This window comes from Brachyhypopomus gauderio, chromosome 9, assembly GCF_052324685.1.
Source record: "Brachyhypopomus gauderio isolate BG-103 chromosome 9, BGAUD_0.2, whole genome shotgun sequence".
NCBI lineage: Eukaryota > Metazoa > Chordata > Actinopteri > Gymnotiformes > Hypopomidae > Brachyhypopomus > Brachyhypopomus gauderio.
In genome coordinates, this window is record NC_135219.1 from 26,556,284 (window position 1) to 26,572,975 (window position 16,692).

The 16,692-nt window shown below is 42.1% G+C and overlaps 1 protein-coding gene and 1 long non-coding RNA gene across 2 annotated transcripts in view; one reads left to right on the forward strand and one right to left on the reverse strand.

The window, feature by feature from the left end:
- Positions 1-16,692, forward strand: part of tshr (thyroid stimulating hormone receptor) — a 169,491-nt gene that overhangs the window by 13,945 nt on the left and 138,854 nt on the right. Inside the window, 1 exon segment of the mRNA XM_077018157.1 lies at positions 6,748-6,819. Within this exon segment, the coding sequence (XP_076874272.1) occupies positions 6,748-6,819 (72 nt within the window).
- Positions 1-16,692, reverse strand: part of LOC143523598 (uncharacterized) — a 30,726-nt gene that overhangs the window by 9,807 nt on the left and 4,227 nt on the right. Inside the window, exons 2-5 of the long non-coding RNA XR_013133415.1 lie at positions 1,847-1,997; positions 1,277-1,320; positions 1,087-1,120; positions 926-987 (exon numbers count right to left, since the gene is read on the reverse strand). This is a non-coding gene — a long non-coding RNA (uncharacterized LOC143523598). The remainder of the gene's footprint in view (positions 1-925; positions 988-1,086; positions 1,121-1,276; positions 1,321-1,846; positions 1,998-16,692) is intronic.

Consider the following 16,692-nt stretch of genomic DNA (forward strand, 5'->3'; position numbering starts at 1 on the left):
ACATTGTGTTCTCCAATGAAATGGGCGTCAAAGCACGTTTTTACTTTTTCGTAGACCAACTTGTCCCCCTCCGTTAGCTCTGATGCATTTAAAATATCTTCGGATTCATCTCCCATAGAATATATCAACGTATAAACTTGAAAAGCTTCTTCCCTTTTAGCCAACCCCGATACAACCCTGTACCTCTCAAACCGTCGGATCCATTTGGGCCAGTTTTGAATATCTCTGCAGTCAAACTTTTCTGGTGGGTTTATGCGAAACACCTCTCCATCGTAGCTAGCTGCAGTGGAGCCTCCCACGCGTTCCCTCTCCGTGTCGGACATTTCGAATACAAATCAATGCTTAATCCTCGCTATGCAGTTCTTGTGACGTTAATTGCATTTACATTAGGAATAAAACGCACATCATTGAAGAGGCACCACTTCTGACACCATGTGGTAATTTGTAGATTAGTCAGGAATGACTCGGACTACAGCTTGTCTTTAGCCAGCAGGCATAGTTTACTCAACTCTTTTTACCTGTGACCATACATGTACATAATCCCGCCTTCAGTACGGAACGCCCAGAGGACCACAACTCACCACACTATTAGCTCAAAAATATATCAGTGTTCAGTCAACAGTGTTCGTTGGATAATAATTCTCACACTATTTCTTAAATATATATCTTTAAAATGTAGAGTTAAATTGAGTGATGGACCTTTATACATAACTATTAACCAAATTCTGCTTACCGTTTCCTACTGTCTCCGTTTCCCATCGGTTCCTTTGAATTTGCGCCTTTTCGCTCCCGCACATTCATTAGTAGACATGCGCAGACGGGTTCACTTTCTTTCTTTAAATTAAGGGGTGAAAATAGCCTCGCTGTGTGGCAAATGCTACTTGTACCCGGGTGCAAATAGACACTCAGTTTATTTTAAACATACTTATGGAAGCTGTGTGGGTTGAGCTGCTCTGGAGGGTCCATTTCTTGTGTTCTAGCAGTATTCTGTGGTACAGAAATCAAGTTGTATTACAACAAACTATATCAATTAAAAAGACTGAGAAGTTATCTGTGATGGGGCATCTATGAAAGAATATTACACACTTCTTATCCTGAAGACTGAGAGGTTGTAGCTGACCTGAAAATAAAAAGTGAATTTGTGGGGAAAAAAATATCAAGACATTGTGGTACAAAGAAGCATGGTACAATATAATGAACAAATCATTTGGACATTCACGACCCATTAATATGCCAAATACTTCACTAAAGTGATATTGTTTGTTGTTTACCATACCCATCTCCACTCTTTGGGGTACTACTTTCAGGATCTGTCCAAAGCTGTAAAGTAAAAACCATCAGAATACAGAAAAATGCGTATATGTTCATTATTCTGGGAAAAAAACACTGTATTTGTAAAATTTTACGGTACCACTTTACAATAGCCTACGGTTCCTTAATTAATGTTTAAGTACTTATTAACTAAGCAATAGGTAATGGAGAATTATCATCATAGTTTTACCTTAATTACTCTTCACTATAATAAACTACTATGTTAGGTCACATGTAAGTAATTAATAAGTAGTCTTCATCAATTTTCGTAACTACTTTCAGTTCCTTAATTAATGTTTAAGTACTAGCTAAGCAACAAGTAATAGAGAATTATCATCACGGTTTTCATTAATTACTCTTCACTTCACTGTTAATTCTAAATCAGTGGTTTAAATTAAATCAGTGGTTTTACATACTGAAATAAACTGCACATACAATGATCTGTGAGAGTATAGTCATTAGATCATTCAAGTGTGCTACACAAAAGAGAATAATTGATTATAAAATATACATTTATTAGGCTTATTGCTTTCACCTGTACTGTGAGAGGGTCCACAGTCTTCATCTGTAGATGCAGGCAGTGCAGATTTGGCTTCTTCTAAAAATTGTACATTGTGCCCACAAGAGCTGCAAAACTTTGGCGTTTGTTCAAATTTGAAACCACAGAAAGGGCAAAACATTTTGATCTGAAAAGAGAAAAAGAAGGGAAGTATAATGCTCTGCAAGGGTATGTAACATTTATGAATGTACACCAATCAAACATTCTACAATCAACATGGACATTGTAATGCTTACAGTTAAAAAATACTGTATTCTGTGTAAAATTGTGTGTGACATTTTTCATTAATTGTAATGTTTTTTAATACTTACATTTAATATGCTATTAGAAGCATATCATAACATATCATCTATGGTGAAATGTGAACTTCAGAGCAACAGCCATGGCACAGTCCTAGTTAAAACATCCAGCCAATTTGCTACTTTAAGATGATCTAATCCAGTGGTTCCCAAAGTGGGGGGCGCGCCCCCTAGGGGGGGCGCGGAGGTATTGCAGGGGGGGCGCGGAGGTTGTTGGAAGTAAAACATGCGCACGTCGGTGGTGTACTGTTTGAAATCGCTAACTACTGGCGATCGACGGCTATCGCGGCATCAACCCCCCCCCCCCCCCGCTCAACAACTTACGATCCCCCCCCCCCGCTCAACAAAAATTATTGGGGCATGGGGGGGCACCAAATTATTCTCATCTACTAAAGGGGGGCACGACAGAAAAAGTTTGGGAACCACTGATCTAATCTATTCATTGGTGGTCACGATAGATGAAGAAATGGACATACACTTAACTGTTATTTAATCAATTGGAAATCAGATGATAATGATGACAAATCAACATACGTTGGTTACGTTTTGGTTCAGGTTTGGTTATCTACTACAACGTCCAACCTGAAACGAGTTGTATTTATACAGTATTTCAATAGGCTGACATGCATTGTAAAGTATTAACTAGCTAGTTAGATAGATAGCTATGTATTTAGACAGAAATTATTAGCTATGTATTTAAACAGAAATAAAAAAAATAGGATTTTTATCAGACTTTTAAATGTTGTACTATGTACAGCATAGCAAAAATACACAAATAAGAATGGAGAGCACGAATAAACTAGTTTTTAATTCTGTGTCATATAGCTAGCTTACCCGTGATAATATCGGAGTAATCGCTTACTTTTCACGTCGCAGCTTTTTAATAGTTCCCCCAGAAACATTTCCATTGAATATATGCACTACTGGTGATGGGTGCACGCTGGCGCGTTTGGCTGCCGCTACCCTTACCGTGTTTTTACCGAATTTTTGTGTATTGTTGTGTATTATTGCTGTATTATTGTTCTTTTATTTCACTTTTATTTAGCGCAATGCCTAGTGTGACGGATATACCCACTTTTAAATCCTCATTTTCACTCCCTCCCTGTATTTTTTTACTTTTCACAAATATTTTTACTTTTCTCCCTGTATGTCCTGTATGTCTTATATTTTATCTGGCTGAAAGTAATTGAATATATGTAGATCTGTTTGTCTGATTTTAATTTATTAACTGTTGTAAGGTGTCCTGGAGTGCCATGAAAGGTGCCATCAGTAAATAAAATGTATTATTATTATTATTATTATTATTATTATTATCATTGTGTTGTGGGCCACTTCAGTTGTGTTGTAGCTGGTTTTGCAGCGTTTCTGAATTTGCAGCGCGTTTCCGAAATGTAGCGCACGCGTCATCATTTTGATGCATTTGCTTTTCGTATTTGCAGCGCGTTTTGCTTTTGCAGCGCAATGGGCTGTCAAGGCCACCATACATTTCAACTTCATTGCAGCTCTGCCTTAAAAGACCAGCTAACATTGTTTCAGTGATTGCTCCATTAACACAGGCGTGGGTGTTGATGATTAAGTCATGATTAAGTAAGAATGACACCACTGGACACTTTAAAAGGAGGCTGGTGCTTGGCATCATTGTTTCTCTTCTGTAAACCATGGTTATCTCTAAAGAAACACGTGCAGTCATCATTGCACTGCACAAAAATGGCCTAACAGGGAAGAGTATCGCAGCTAGAAAGATTGCACCTCAGTCAACAATCTATCACATCATCAAGAACTTCAAGGAGAGAGGTTCCATTGTTGCCAAAAAAGCTCCAAGGTGCACAAGAAAGACCAGTAAGCACCAGGACCATCTTTTAAAAGTGTTTCAGCTGTGGGATCGAGCTACCAGCAGTGCAGAGCTTGCTCAGGAATGGCAGCAGGCAGGTGTGAGTGCATCTGCACACACTGTGAGGCGGAGACTCTTGGAGCAAGGCCTGGTCTCAAGGAGGGCAGCAAAGAAGCCACTTCTCTCCAGAAAAAAACATCAGGGACAGACTAATATTCTACAAAAGGTACAGAGAGTGGACTGCTGAGGACTGGGGTAAAGTCATTTTCTCTGATGAATCCCCTTTCCGATTGTTTGGGACATCTGCAAAACAGCTTGTTCGGAGAAGACGAGGTGAGCGCTACCACCAGTCTTGTCTCATGCCAACTGTAAAGCATCCTGAAACCATTCATGTGTGGGGTTGCTTCTCAGCCAAGGGAACCGGCTCTCTCACAGTCTTGCCTAAAAAAACAGCCATGAATAAAGAATTGTACCAGAATGTCCTCCGAGAGCAACTTCTCCCAACCATCCAAGAGCAGTTTGGTGATCAACAATGCCTTTTCCAGCATGATGGAGCACCTTGCCATAAAGCAAAGGTGATAACTAAATGGCTCAGGGAACAAAACAGAGATTTTGGGTCGATGGCCTGGAAACTCCCCAGATCTTAATCCCATTGAGAACTTGTGGTCAATCATCAAGAGACAGGTGGACAAACAAAAACCTACACATTCTGACAAAATGCAAGCATTGATTGTGCAAGAATGGACTGCTATCAGTCAGGATTTGGTCCAGAAGTTGATCGAGAGCATGCCGCGGAGAATTGCAGAGGTCCTGAAGAAGGGTCAAAACTGCAAATATTGACTTGCTGCATTAACTCATTCTAACTGTCAATAAAAGCTTACTTTTTATTGACTTAAAAGTTACTCATAATATGATTCCAATTATATTTCTGTATGTGATAAAAACATCTGACAAACACACATAAAAACCAGAAGGCAGCAGATCATGTGAAAATATTATATTTGTGTCATTCTCAAAACTTTTGGCCATGACTGTACATTAATACATTATTTTAAGTCTGAAACTGATATGGATTGATCATATGTATTGTTTATTTGAAAACTATTAAGTACTATCAAGTAAATGTTTTTGCTACATGTGCAAGAGTGGATCTGCTACATGAACCCTGAGGGCAGGAGATCTGGGCACCTCCTCACGGACTGAACTTAAATCACCTGAGCATCTGATCCACAAAAAGTCTTAGTGTCACCTTCTCACCCACGGTCTATGATACAATGTCCTTTGCCCAGAAACTGGCACAAAAAGCAGATTTTAAAAGAATTGAAGGTCTGCTTGATGAGCAAAACTCATGGCAGACCCTTCGCACGAAAAAATACTCGGGGTCGTAAACCTCGGGTTTAAGGGTTCATTTAAATTCTAAACTCTCTCGCTATGTTCCGGTTGCCTTTCTATAACGAAAGTGACTCACGGAGTGCAGAGGGTGAACATAGTTGCTGAGAGACCTGGGTTTTATTAGTGTCACGTGGTCCCATCTCCCTCCTGTCAGTCATGTCTTTTGTTATGTTCTCTGTGTGTTTGGGTATCTTTTATTTTGAAATTCCTAGTTGTCTCTGTCTTCACACCCCTACCTTGTTCTCTGCCCCTCATTATTGCTTTCTGGTGTGTCTTGTTGGGTTCCTTGTTTGGTTAGTGTATTTAAGTCCTGTATTTGGTCTCTTGTGTTGTCAGTTATTGTAAGCACTGGTTTTGTTCATGACTTTTGTTATTCTTGCCCCTTCTCTGTTTTCAATATTAGCTTTCATGTCACCTCTGTTCTTTGCCATAGTTTCATCATTTTTGTGTTAGTTCTTTAATTAAATCACTTCAAAATCTGCATCTGCGTCCCACCTGCTTACCCCTCATTGTTACAAGGGGTTGACATCTCAGGTGAGATGAACGCTTATGTGAGTGACAGGGCATAGTTAACAGACTACTGAATATATAGGTAACAACCGACTACTAAGAAACACTTAGTGAATTCCAGAAACACACTAACAAAAGAACACACCAATATTCATATAAAATAACCAGGGCAGTGTAGGGGCATACATGATAAGAGGTAAAATCCAACAGAAACACATAAGGCAGGCAAGCCAGGTGGAAGCAAACACAGACTTTGCATGCGCAACACCAGTAAAACTAGAGAGAGTTACGGGGAGAAATACAAACAAAAACTGAACGGACGAACACAGAGAATATTTTAACATTAGGAGGCATGAGCACTGGGGACGTTAAAGGGCAATAAATATGAGAACCAGGAGAGAGAGAAAAGGAAGACAGGGTAACTAGATGAAGCTGCAGACAAGTTACCTAAGTTACCCTTAGTTACCTGTCTTCCTTCTCTCTCTCTCTCTCTCTCTGTGCTCCTGTTTATTGCCCTTTACCGTCCCCAGTGCTCATGCCCAAAGGCACGGAAAAACACAAAGGCAGTCAAGAAATTGGGGGAAATGAGAGGGCTATGTCCTAAGGCTAATAAGAAATACATGAGACACAGAGAATGATTGAAAACATGGGAGGGACTAAACATTACAGATACTAACAAAAGTGAAAGCCATCCCATAATGTTCTTCACAGGGCCTGGGCCTAGACTGGCACCTGTATGTAGAAAATGATCCTACAATGCCCAGGCAAATGTGACAGAATACTTTTGCTAGAAAAAAGAAATGCATGATTTATGGTATATTTTTAATTGAGACTTTTTATTTCAGACATCTCTATGAAACAAGACTGCCATCGGTTCCTGAAGATGCTTTTGCCAACATGAAGAACATCTCAGTAATGTAGGTTAAGTAGTTAAATGAAAGCATGCCTTTAAGAGAATGATACTGACTAAACCATATCTTATTGCATGTCATTTCTAATTCAGTTTGAAAAAGGTGTAATGGGTTTTAGGGCACCTTTATATTACCATACTATGTTTTTAAATGAAATGTTTATAAATATAAATATATTGAATTTGTATTCATTTAGATTGAAAGAAAAATCACAAGGTATCAGATAAAACATATATGTCATGGTACAGCCCTGGACCCCTCCTTTTGGGTGGGTTTGCAGTTGTCTGTTTAGGTCCACTATATGAAGGTTCTTCTTCATATAGTTCCATGGATGTGGTCATATGTGTGTGTTCCTTTGTCATACCTGTTACTTGTCTAGTTATCATTATGTTGCACTTCCTTGTTTATGTTTAGGTATTTAATGTGTTTCGATTAATGTTGTGCTTGTCGCTCTGTCTTTGTTAGAGTTTACTCCCTGTGGTGTTTTGTTTGTGTTCTGTGTATAAGTGTCCATCTGCTGTGTGGAGCATTCAGACAGAGATGGACTAGCTTCCTTGCCTCTGTCATAAACAGTGTCCACAGAGCACTCGGGAGAAGGCAGCATAGCCTTTCTTCATGCTCTTACAAAGATTTGCCAAATACTATTTTTTCATTAAAATATTGAATAACACTTTATTGAATAGAATAAACTTTATCATCAACAAATCCCAAAAAAGTTGGGACAAGGCCAGTTTTACCACTGTGTGACATCCCCCCTTCTTCTTACAACACTCAACAGACATCTGGGGACAGAGGAGACCAGTTTCTCAAGTTTAGAAATAGGAATGCTCTCCCATCCATGTCTAATACAGGCCTCTAACTGTTCAATCGTCTTGGGCCTTCTTTATCACACCTTCCTCTTTATGATGCACCAAATCATTCTCTATAGGTGAAAGATCTGGACTGCAGGCTGGCCATTTCAGTACCCGGATCCTTCTCCTACGTAGCCATGATGTGATTGCTGCAGAATGTGGTCTGGCATTATCTTGTTGAATAATACAGGGTCTTCCCTGAAAGAGACGACGTCTAGATGAGAGCAGATGTTGTTCTAGAACCTGAACATAGTTCTCTGCATTAATGGTGGCATTCCAGACATGCAAGCTGCCCATGCCACAAGCACTCATACAACCCCATGCCATCCGTGATGCAGGCTTCTGAACGGAGCGTTGATAACAACTTGGGTTATCCTTGTCCTCTCTGGTCTGGATGACATGGCGTCCCAGTCTTCCATAAAGAACTTCAAATCGTGACTCATCTGAGTCACTGTCGCCTTTGGCTTGCTCATTAGGGTTCTGGACCCATAGTATTGTTAACCTTGTAAACCCTGTAAAGCTGCTTTGCGACAACTTGAGTTGTTAAAAGCGCTATACAAATAAACTTTGATTGATTGATTGATTGATCTGACCACAGAACAGTCTTCCATTTTGCCACACTCCATTTTAAATGACCCCTGGCCCAGTGCAAATGTCTGAGCTTGTGGAGCTTGCTTAGAAATGGCTTCCTCTTTGCACTGTAGAGTTTCAGCTGGCAACGGCGGATGGCACGGTGGATTGTGTTCAATGACAATGCTTTCTGGAAGCCCATTCTGTTATTTTCTTGACAGTGGCATTCCTGTTTGAGGTGCAGTGACATTTAAAGGCCCGGAGATCACGAGTATCCAGTAGAGTTTTACGGCCTTGACCCTTACGCACAGCGATTGTTTCAGATTCTTCTAAACTTTTGATGATGTTATGCACAGTTGATGATGATAACTTAAAAGATTATCTTACCATCTTGGCTTCAGAGAGACACTGACACTCAATTGACTGACCTAATTAGTGTCAATTGACTTACCTAATTAGTGACCTAATTTCCTTTTTCCAGCCACTTATTGCTACTTGCCCAACTTCTTTGGGATTTGTTGACACTGAAATTTTGAATCACCATATTTTTCCTGTAGAACTACGATTGTACCTTCCACTCACACATCTCTCTGGTTTACTCCCGAGCTTCACACTCTCAAGACTCTCAAAACCGCCTTGGGTGACTCTATAAAAAAACTGGTCTTCATGTGCATGCTCTTGCCTTTTCTGAGCATATGCTCGTCTACAAAGCTGCACTTAAGTCTGCTCATTCCCTGTACTACTCCAATCTTATTCAAGGTTCCAGACATGATCCCAAGCAACTTTCCTCACTTGTTAATAAACACTCTCTGCCTCCTACTCAGTCCTGGTAGTGCTTCCTTCTCAACATTTTCTCCTGTTTCCCCTGATGACATTGCTGTAATTATTGCCAAGTCCAAATCTTCTCCATGTCAACTTGATCCTGCTCCAATTCCACTTCTGAAGCGGTGTCTCCCTGCTATCACTATCCCCATTTCTCATCTCATTAATCTCTCACTCACTTCTGGTCATGTTCCCTGCTCTCTAAAAAAGGCAGCTATTACCCCCTACCCCTGTTTCCATGCAGCTACTGGCTTTTCTGTCCACCAATAATCTTTTTGAGACATTTCAGTCAGGTTTCCGCTCCCTTCACAGCACCGAGACAGCTCTCCTCAGTGTACTAAATAATCTGCTCCTTTCCTCTGACTCTGGCCGTACATCTGTCCTATTAGCTGATAAAGTGATTATTGTTGGCGACTTTAATATCCACTTTGAAAATGTACATGATTCTTTTAAAATAAACTTCTTGATTCAATGGATATCACTGAGAATGTGGTGGCTTCTATGCATAATTGTAATCATACTTCAGAGTTGGTCTTGTCATTTGGATTTGTAGTCCTTTCTCAATGTGAGGCTGTTTCTGACCTCTGCCGCATAACGTACAAGTTGCGTTTGAACGATGGTATTCATCAGCTGCCCCGCTATCAAAATTAACAAACTATTATGCCAGTAGTATGTATCCTACACTACCTGTCAAACACCTTTTTGAGTGATTTATGACACTTGAGTGACGTGTTTGATTGACAGGCTACCCCCACAAGGGGAAGTCTGGGGGGTACGCCCCCCACAGCTCACATCCCCTGCCACACTTCACCTGTTGGTGCATAACGCCTTGACGTCTATGTCACACAGATTAGTCAATCAGACACGAGCCATTTAAATATGTAGATGTTGTATATAGTATTTAAACCGACACAGTAGTTTATGTGGCTGAGTGACAGCTAGGAGAGGGGGCGTAGCCCTACGTGACACAGTGTCACGTGTGTTGTTTACATTTTTTGTTTACAATGTTTGCACATGGAAAATTGCAATATCATTCATTTAAATCTGCTTAAAAAGAAAGCTTTGTAGGTCCAATTTTTTTTTGTTTTTTTTGGATGGAAGATCGTGATAAAAAATCGAAATCGTGATTTTATGAAAAAAATCGTGATATTATTTTTTCCCATATCGCCCACCCCTACACCCGAGCTAAATTTTGAAAATGTGCATGAAAAAAGCTGGATGGAAAAAGTCCAAAATTCGAAAAAAGCTCCGAATATCGCAAAAAGATTTTTACACTAGGAGGGGGTGGAAAAGTTAGACTATCGCATCACCAAAATTCAGAAAAACTGGATGGAAAAGGGTTTTTCGCATAAACGATGACGTATCACGTATAGCGGATACATATGTTAGTTTATGGATTATGAACGGGGCACCATCCTGATTGCTCAGGAACCAGTATTGTGATAACGGAGTTAGGTGGAATATGGTTTGATCAGTCTCATTACTAAAGGGTTAAGTTCTGGTTCCGCGCAGTGACCTAATACCATCGACCAAAACATTTACCACCGTGACCAGATGAATAAATGTCCACATTTATTAAATGGTTAATATTACAATTAATACAAAGCATGTTCGAGTCTTTGAGTCTCGGCGACTCTGGCGAAGTTCTCCAAGTCTTCCCAAATTACCAGGCTGCCAAGCTCATTGTTTCGCTTCGAGCTAGGGCTTTTAAAACAAGTTTTAGGGGCGTAATTGTAAGGCGCTTTCATGTTCATCAGGCCATTGACCATTGGCCTTTATTAATGAATATTCATGACCTCTGCCCAGACAGGGGAGAGAAAGAGAGAGAGAGGGGGAGAGCAAGGAGTGCCCGTCTTTCCAGGTCTAGTTAATGACTTAACCAAAGAAGACAGATTAACACAATTCGAAGACAAAGTAAACTAATCCTAAATAAATTGTCTTACATACTCTGCCTAAGCAAGAATTAATTTGGTTCTATTAGTCTACACATTGAGCCATTCTCAATTTCCACTTTTGGACAACAAATGACATAATGCACAGACAAGCATGAATGTGAGGTCACATACGTACACATGAGAATGATTACATTCGATGAGTAACATACAAACTAATACATAGATATGCATCAATGTGGTGTGTTTATACAGTAACACGTATTCTAATAAGATCACTTAATACTGAATACATGAAAGATCATAAGTTGTGTCTTTATATCAACCACATGGCACAGTGTTCACATTTAAATGGTCTTGTGGTCCTTTGTTCTTAAGGCTGGAAAGCTGAATACTGGTTTCAAGAATAATTAATCTTTCCTTGTATGGAAGGTAGTCAAGTTCGGTGTCTCTAGACTGCATTCGCCGAGCTGGTTCCTGTAGGCTGAATCCCAATTCTGTGTACAGTTCAGATTTGGAGTTACAGAGATCTCTGAAATATTTGTATCTTCAGCTCTGGATTATAACACAGGACATAGAGTGGGTTTAAACTGTGGGCAATCAGATAAGGTTGGAATTTAGAGTTTTATGGTCCTTCCTGACTGTGGTCCCAGTGTACTTCGACGAAGGTTGGTTTTGACCAGCCTCTCTTAGATGGCCTCTCTCCCAAGCTCAGGAGATCATAAGGTCAGCATTGTAGGCTTTTGGGAGGTAAACACCACTATGGATGTGGGTCCTTTGGGGCCTGTTGCTGTTGTAAAGAATCAGTGTTTATCTTTACATACCATCAAAGAAATCTGGGTGAGTCAGTCGCTCAGTTCTAGGCAAAGGATTCCATTTTGGGTGTCACAGTGAAATGGCGTTTAGCTGTCTCCACTACATATCCCCCACTTGGTAAGGCATCCACGATAATGGGTGGCATACCACAAGATGGAGAGAGCTGAAGGATGCAGAGCATATCATGACACCAACATTCACATGCTTTATTGGGGTTGCCTCATGAAGAGAAGAGAAAGATAAAGAAATCATATAAGTAACAGGTTGGGATAACTAGTACAACATTATCTTTATCGTGCACTACAAGGGTAACTCTAGGAGAACTAGGTCCTTATCCAGCTCATCTTCCCCCTGGTCACTGCCAGGGACTTCAGGTTAAGGATCTTTGCGTCTGACAAACTTGACTAGGTGGCTGGTACATTCGTCTAACTGGGTTTGCAGGATCCGAGTTCGCATTAGGTAGAAGTAGGCTATATTAAAACTAACACGTATCCTAACCCCATAATGGTGGCTAGTACGGTGTCTGAGGTTGACCAGGAATAGGAGATAGATTGAGAAGGGGCGATAGGTAGGGATGGGATTTCCTTCAATACATTTCCTACTGGGTTCAAGTCAATCACTTGGGTATCTTCATATTGTATACATGTAAGGGTATGTGCTTCTAGTTCTAGACAGTGTTTCGCAAAGAAGTCGGTTATTTCTATTTCACTTTCATATTGATCAGGGTTTAACTGATACAGAGCCAAATCTCCGACATGCAGTATAGCTTTGGAGGCTTTAGAGGTGACGGTGACAGGGCACTGCGCACTGTTCATCAGAAATCGGAGGCCACAAATACCATTAGTACTATCACGTATAAACGATTTATTTGGACTAAAGGTAGTAGATGTCTTTGGCTTACGTACACACGCATAATTTGGAAGAGTAAATTTGGTAGAGGTTTTCTGTAAATACTATGGGTAAGTTAACTAGGGAGATTGGTTCCCTATCTTGAGGGTTGCCATATATTAGAACCACACCACCTAAGGTATAGGCAAAGTGAGCCCACAAATCTGTGGAGGTTCCTTTAGTAGCTTTGGTCAAATTGTGTTGTACCAAAAAGAGAGGTACTAAATATGGAGGGGTTCTTCCCCTAGCAGAGCTATCAATGGAGGCACGGATTCCACGCCACATGTCTGAAATAAGTGTGTTTACCAGTTGGGTGTGAGCATCATCAACATGTAGGACAGAGAGAAGCATATTAGCTGTTCATATGGTCTTATTTAAAACGATGCTGTAGGTGTTAAGCACTAAGACAGTGAGGTTTTTATAAAGCTGAATTTCAGGACTGCACTCAGCCAGGTCATCCTACTGAGATAATTGTACATCGTTAAGCTTATGCATATCATACGTTGTTTAACTATTTAACTACATGTTGGGCTAAGGGTCACCTTTAGGGTTCACCCCCACTAAGTGTCTAGAGCACAGACAGCTTGGTTAGCACACATTGTGGGTGAAATAATGGCCAGAGTAGAGTATGGATGAAGAGTTGTAGATAGCTCTATGGGATTTCTTTCTTTAGATTTTGTTCTCTAAGGTAGTCTTATGGGTTTTGATTTGATCGTGGTGAGCCCAAATAAAGTTGGATCCCCCCTTTCTGGAGGAAGTTTGATTCTGTGGGAGAGTTTGTCAGTGATGGTGTAGGGCCCTGTGTAGTGTGAATAGGACTTATGAGCTAATTTCTCTGTGCATTGTCTGGCCCTGCCTGTCGGTGTGACGAACACAGAGGACCACACCTTGTCCCCCACTTGGGACTCATGTTGGGATGCTTTGACATCATAATAAGCTTTGCGTCTTCTAGCACTCTTTCTGAGATGTTGTTGTGCAAATGTGAATGTAGCTTTGCGGTGTTTGTGGAGGTTTGACCACAGAGAGGTTAGTCCTTGTTCTTGTCTTGGGGCTCTGTGAGTCAAAACTGAGGGCTGAAACTGGTGGCATACCAGGCAGTCTTTGATGTGGTTTATCCCATCTTTTATCATGCCAGGCCAGTAGGCGGCTTGTTGCAGTGCTTGATGTGTGGCCTTAACTCCTTTGTGGCCTTCACATGGAGAGTCATGGGCATGGATCAGCATTTCCCCCCTTTGGCTTCGAGGGACCACGAGCGCAGGTGAAGTGAGGGCCTCGGAGACATACGTAGGCAGGCCCTTGACTAGACGGAGTGAGGATCGAGCACTAAACAAGTCACTAAGGTCAGGAACAGTCTTACTGTCAGGTTTTAGAATGTCATGTGTCAGGGAATCTGAGAGGTTAAGAACCATTTTGTGATCAGCTGGCTCTTGGGCCTGTAAGGCGAGGAGATCTGAACCTGACAATGCAGGTTGAGTTGATGCAGACTTGAGTTGGATTGATGGTTCTGTTTGTGACCTCATACCCACCAGTACTGATGGGTCGGGAGGGAGGAAAAAGTCTGTGGCATCTGCGTCTAGGTCTTGCCCTGGACTACATGGATGTTCTAGAGACCCCCCTGTAAGTTCTGTTGAAGATGGAACCATATTGATGATTTGCTGCAAGTGTTCTTCTTTTCCTGCAGTTGTCTTTAGGTCACCTGGAAAGGTGTCTTGATTTGCGAGACTCTAGTTAGGGGGCCAGGTAGGCCGTGGAGTGTCTTGCTTCGGTTTAGTCAGTTTTATATCTGTGATGCCTGGCGGCTCCCAGAGGTGGCCAGGTATTGTGGCTTGTATCTCAAATGTGTGGCACACTGACGAGGGACTGGGTAGGGAAGCTGGTAATGGTTCCCGGACTTGTGTCCAGATTTTTAGCTGTTTGGAATCAATCAGTGGCTTGAATCGGTTAAGGAGATCCTTGCCAATGAGAAAGGGGATGGTCTCCAGGGGAGAAATGTGAACCGGGTGAACGAGGTCCATTGGGCCAATAGTCAGATGGATCCAGACTATTTTGTCCATTGCTATGCTTGTATGTGAGTAGGGTTGGACATTCAGGGGGTAACTTTGAGGCTGTAGCTCTTTGTTAGCTTTCCTGGTTATGGCTTTAACCTGATGGAACAGAGTGGTGGACATCAGGGTGAGGTCAGATGCTGTGTCTAACAGAGCTTCCTGAGTTAATGAATTTTCTAACTTCACTGACAGGTGGAGTTTGCGTGCAGCTCCTTTCTCACTGAGATGGCCTAGGAACTGTTGGAATGGAGGTTCACCTTGGATGATGGAGGGATCCTCCTGGCCGAGTCTTTCTTTTGGGTCTAATTGTACAACTAATACTGTCTTATGAGGGGTGGAGTTCACCTCTTCTTGAGGGGGGGTATTAGTGGTCTTCCCCCCACCGTATGGAGTTGGTGTGCAATAAGGCCTGATCTCTGTTTCACTGGAAATTTTGTGGAGTTCTTGTTCTGCTCTCTGGCGTTGTGGTCTGGGACTTTCTTCATTCAGCGCTGTGACGCTGTGAGAGTGGGTCAACCTGTGAGAGTGGGTCAACCTTAGGGGCTTTAGCGGCTTGAAGGGTTCCCACTATTCGTTTGATGAACTCTAGGTCTTCTTGGCTCATGTTTCCAAGGGTGGTGTTGTTGTCAGTGGCTTTATCTCTGGGCTGGAGATCTATTTTGCAGTGAGTTTTACCATGCCTTTCCTCAGTTTGACCTGGATGACTATCATATTGTGGCTTGTTGTGTGAATATGATTTCATCTTTGGAAGGGTGTTGTTCCCTCTGTAGTTGCTGTGAGTTTGTTCTCCGTTCTGAGGGTCTGAGAACATAGCTTGGTGCTCTCTGGAGGAGCTTCGGCTGGTAGTAGAGTTGGACCGGTCTCTGTTTTGATCCCTCCAGCGGGATTGAGAGTGTCCGTGGCCTTCGTCAGGTGTTCGGTATTGGGGGCGTCCTCTGGCCTCATGGGTCAGGGTCGAGCCTGAGGGCTCCAAACCTGGGGCCTCTTCAAGCTCCAACCGTGGGAGTTTGGAATCTGAGTTCTGGACCTTTGGAGGTTTGGACCGCTTTTGGGTATGTTTGATGAAACCTTTAATGGCTAGATTATGAAGCTGTCAACTAGATAGTGTTTGGGGACAGGCTGCCACTCCTAGCTGGTGGCTAGTATTGGGATGGAGGTTGTGGACAAATAATGTCTTGAAATTTATGTCTTCCTCCATTTCAGGTTCTTTGCAAGACCCAAAGTAGGCCTGACGGAGGCGGGAATAGTATTGTTGGGGTGATTCCTGCCTTTGCTGTTTTGTTTCCATAGCGGCTATCAATCCCGTCTGATGTAAATGGTTGGAGAATTCGTCTTCTAATGCATGGCAGAGCAGGTTATAGTCTGCTCTTATCTGGACAGACTGACGTTCGATGAAGCTACTGACCTCCCTGCTAGATGTCACCTTTATGAGGTACACCTTGTCATCTACAGTGGCGCAGGGGAATTTTCTCAGGTAGTATTCAATGTCTTTTAAGTACATGCTGACATCGTTATCACTATTGGGCTTTGGTTCGAAGGGTAATGATGTTACGTGCTATTTTGTCAAGCTCTCTGTCAGAGGGTCTTAGAGGCGGGTAGCCTCCTGGCGACTGGCCTTCTGTAGAGGACCCGAGACTGGCTAGGTCTGTGTGGCCAGGCCTGCTTGGAGGGACTGAGGGGTGTCCTGAAGTGAAAGCATGTGTGGTAGGCAGCCCTGTATGCCTTGTTGGGCTACCTTGGTGGCTGGACGCGGGACTCTGTCTCTCCGGGTAAGAGTTTTCCCACTCAGGTCTTCTGCTCTGTTCAGGGTTCAGGGAATGATGTCTTTCGTTCCGGTAAGCGGTGGAACTTCTCTCTGGGGGTTCCCTTCGTGAGGATGGACTCCATGTTTCAGTTTTGGCTTCTGCAAACTCGACCTCTAACTTGCGCTGATTTTGTTGCGATACTACTAGGTCATACTTTGCCTTTGACAATTCAGACATGAGTTCTTGTCTT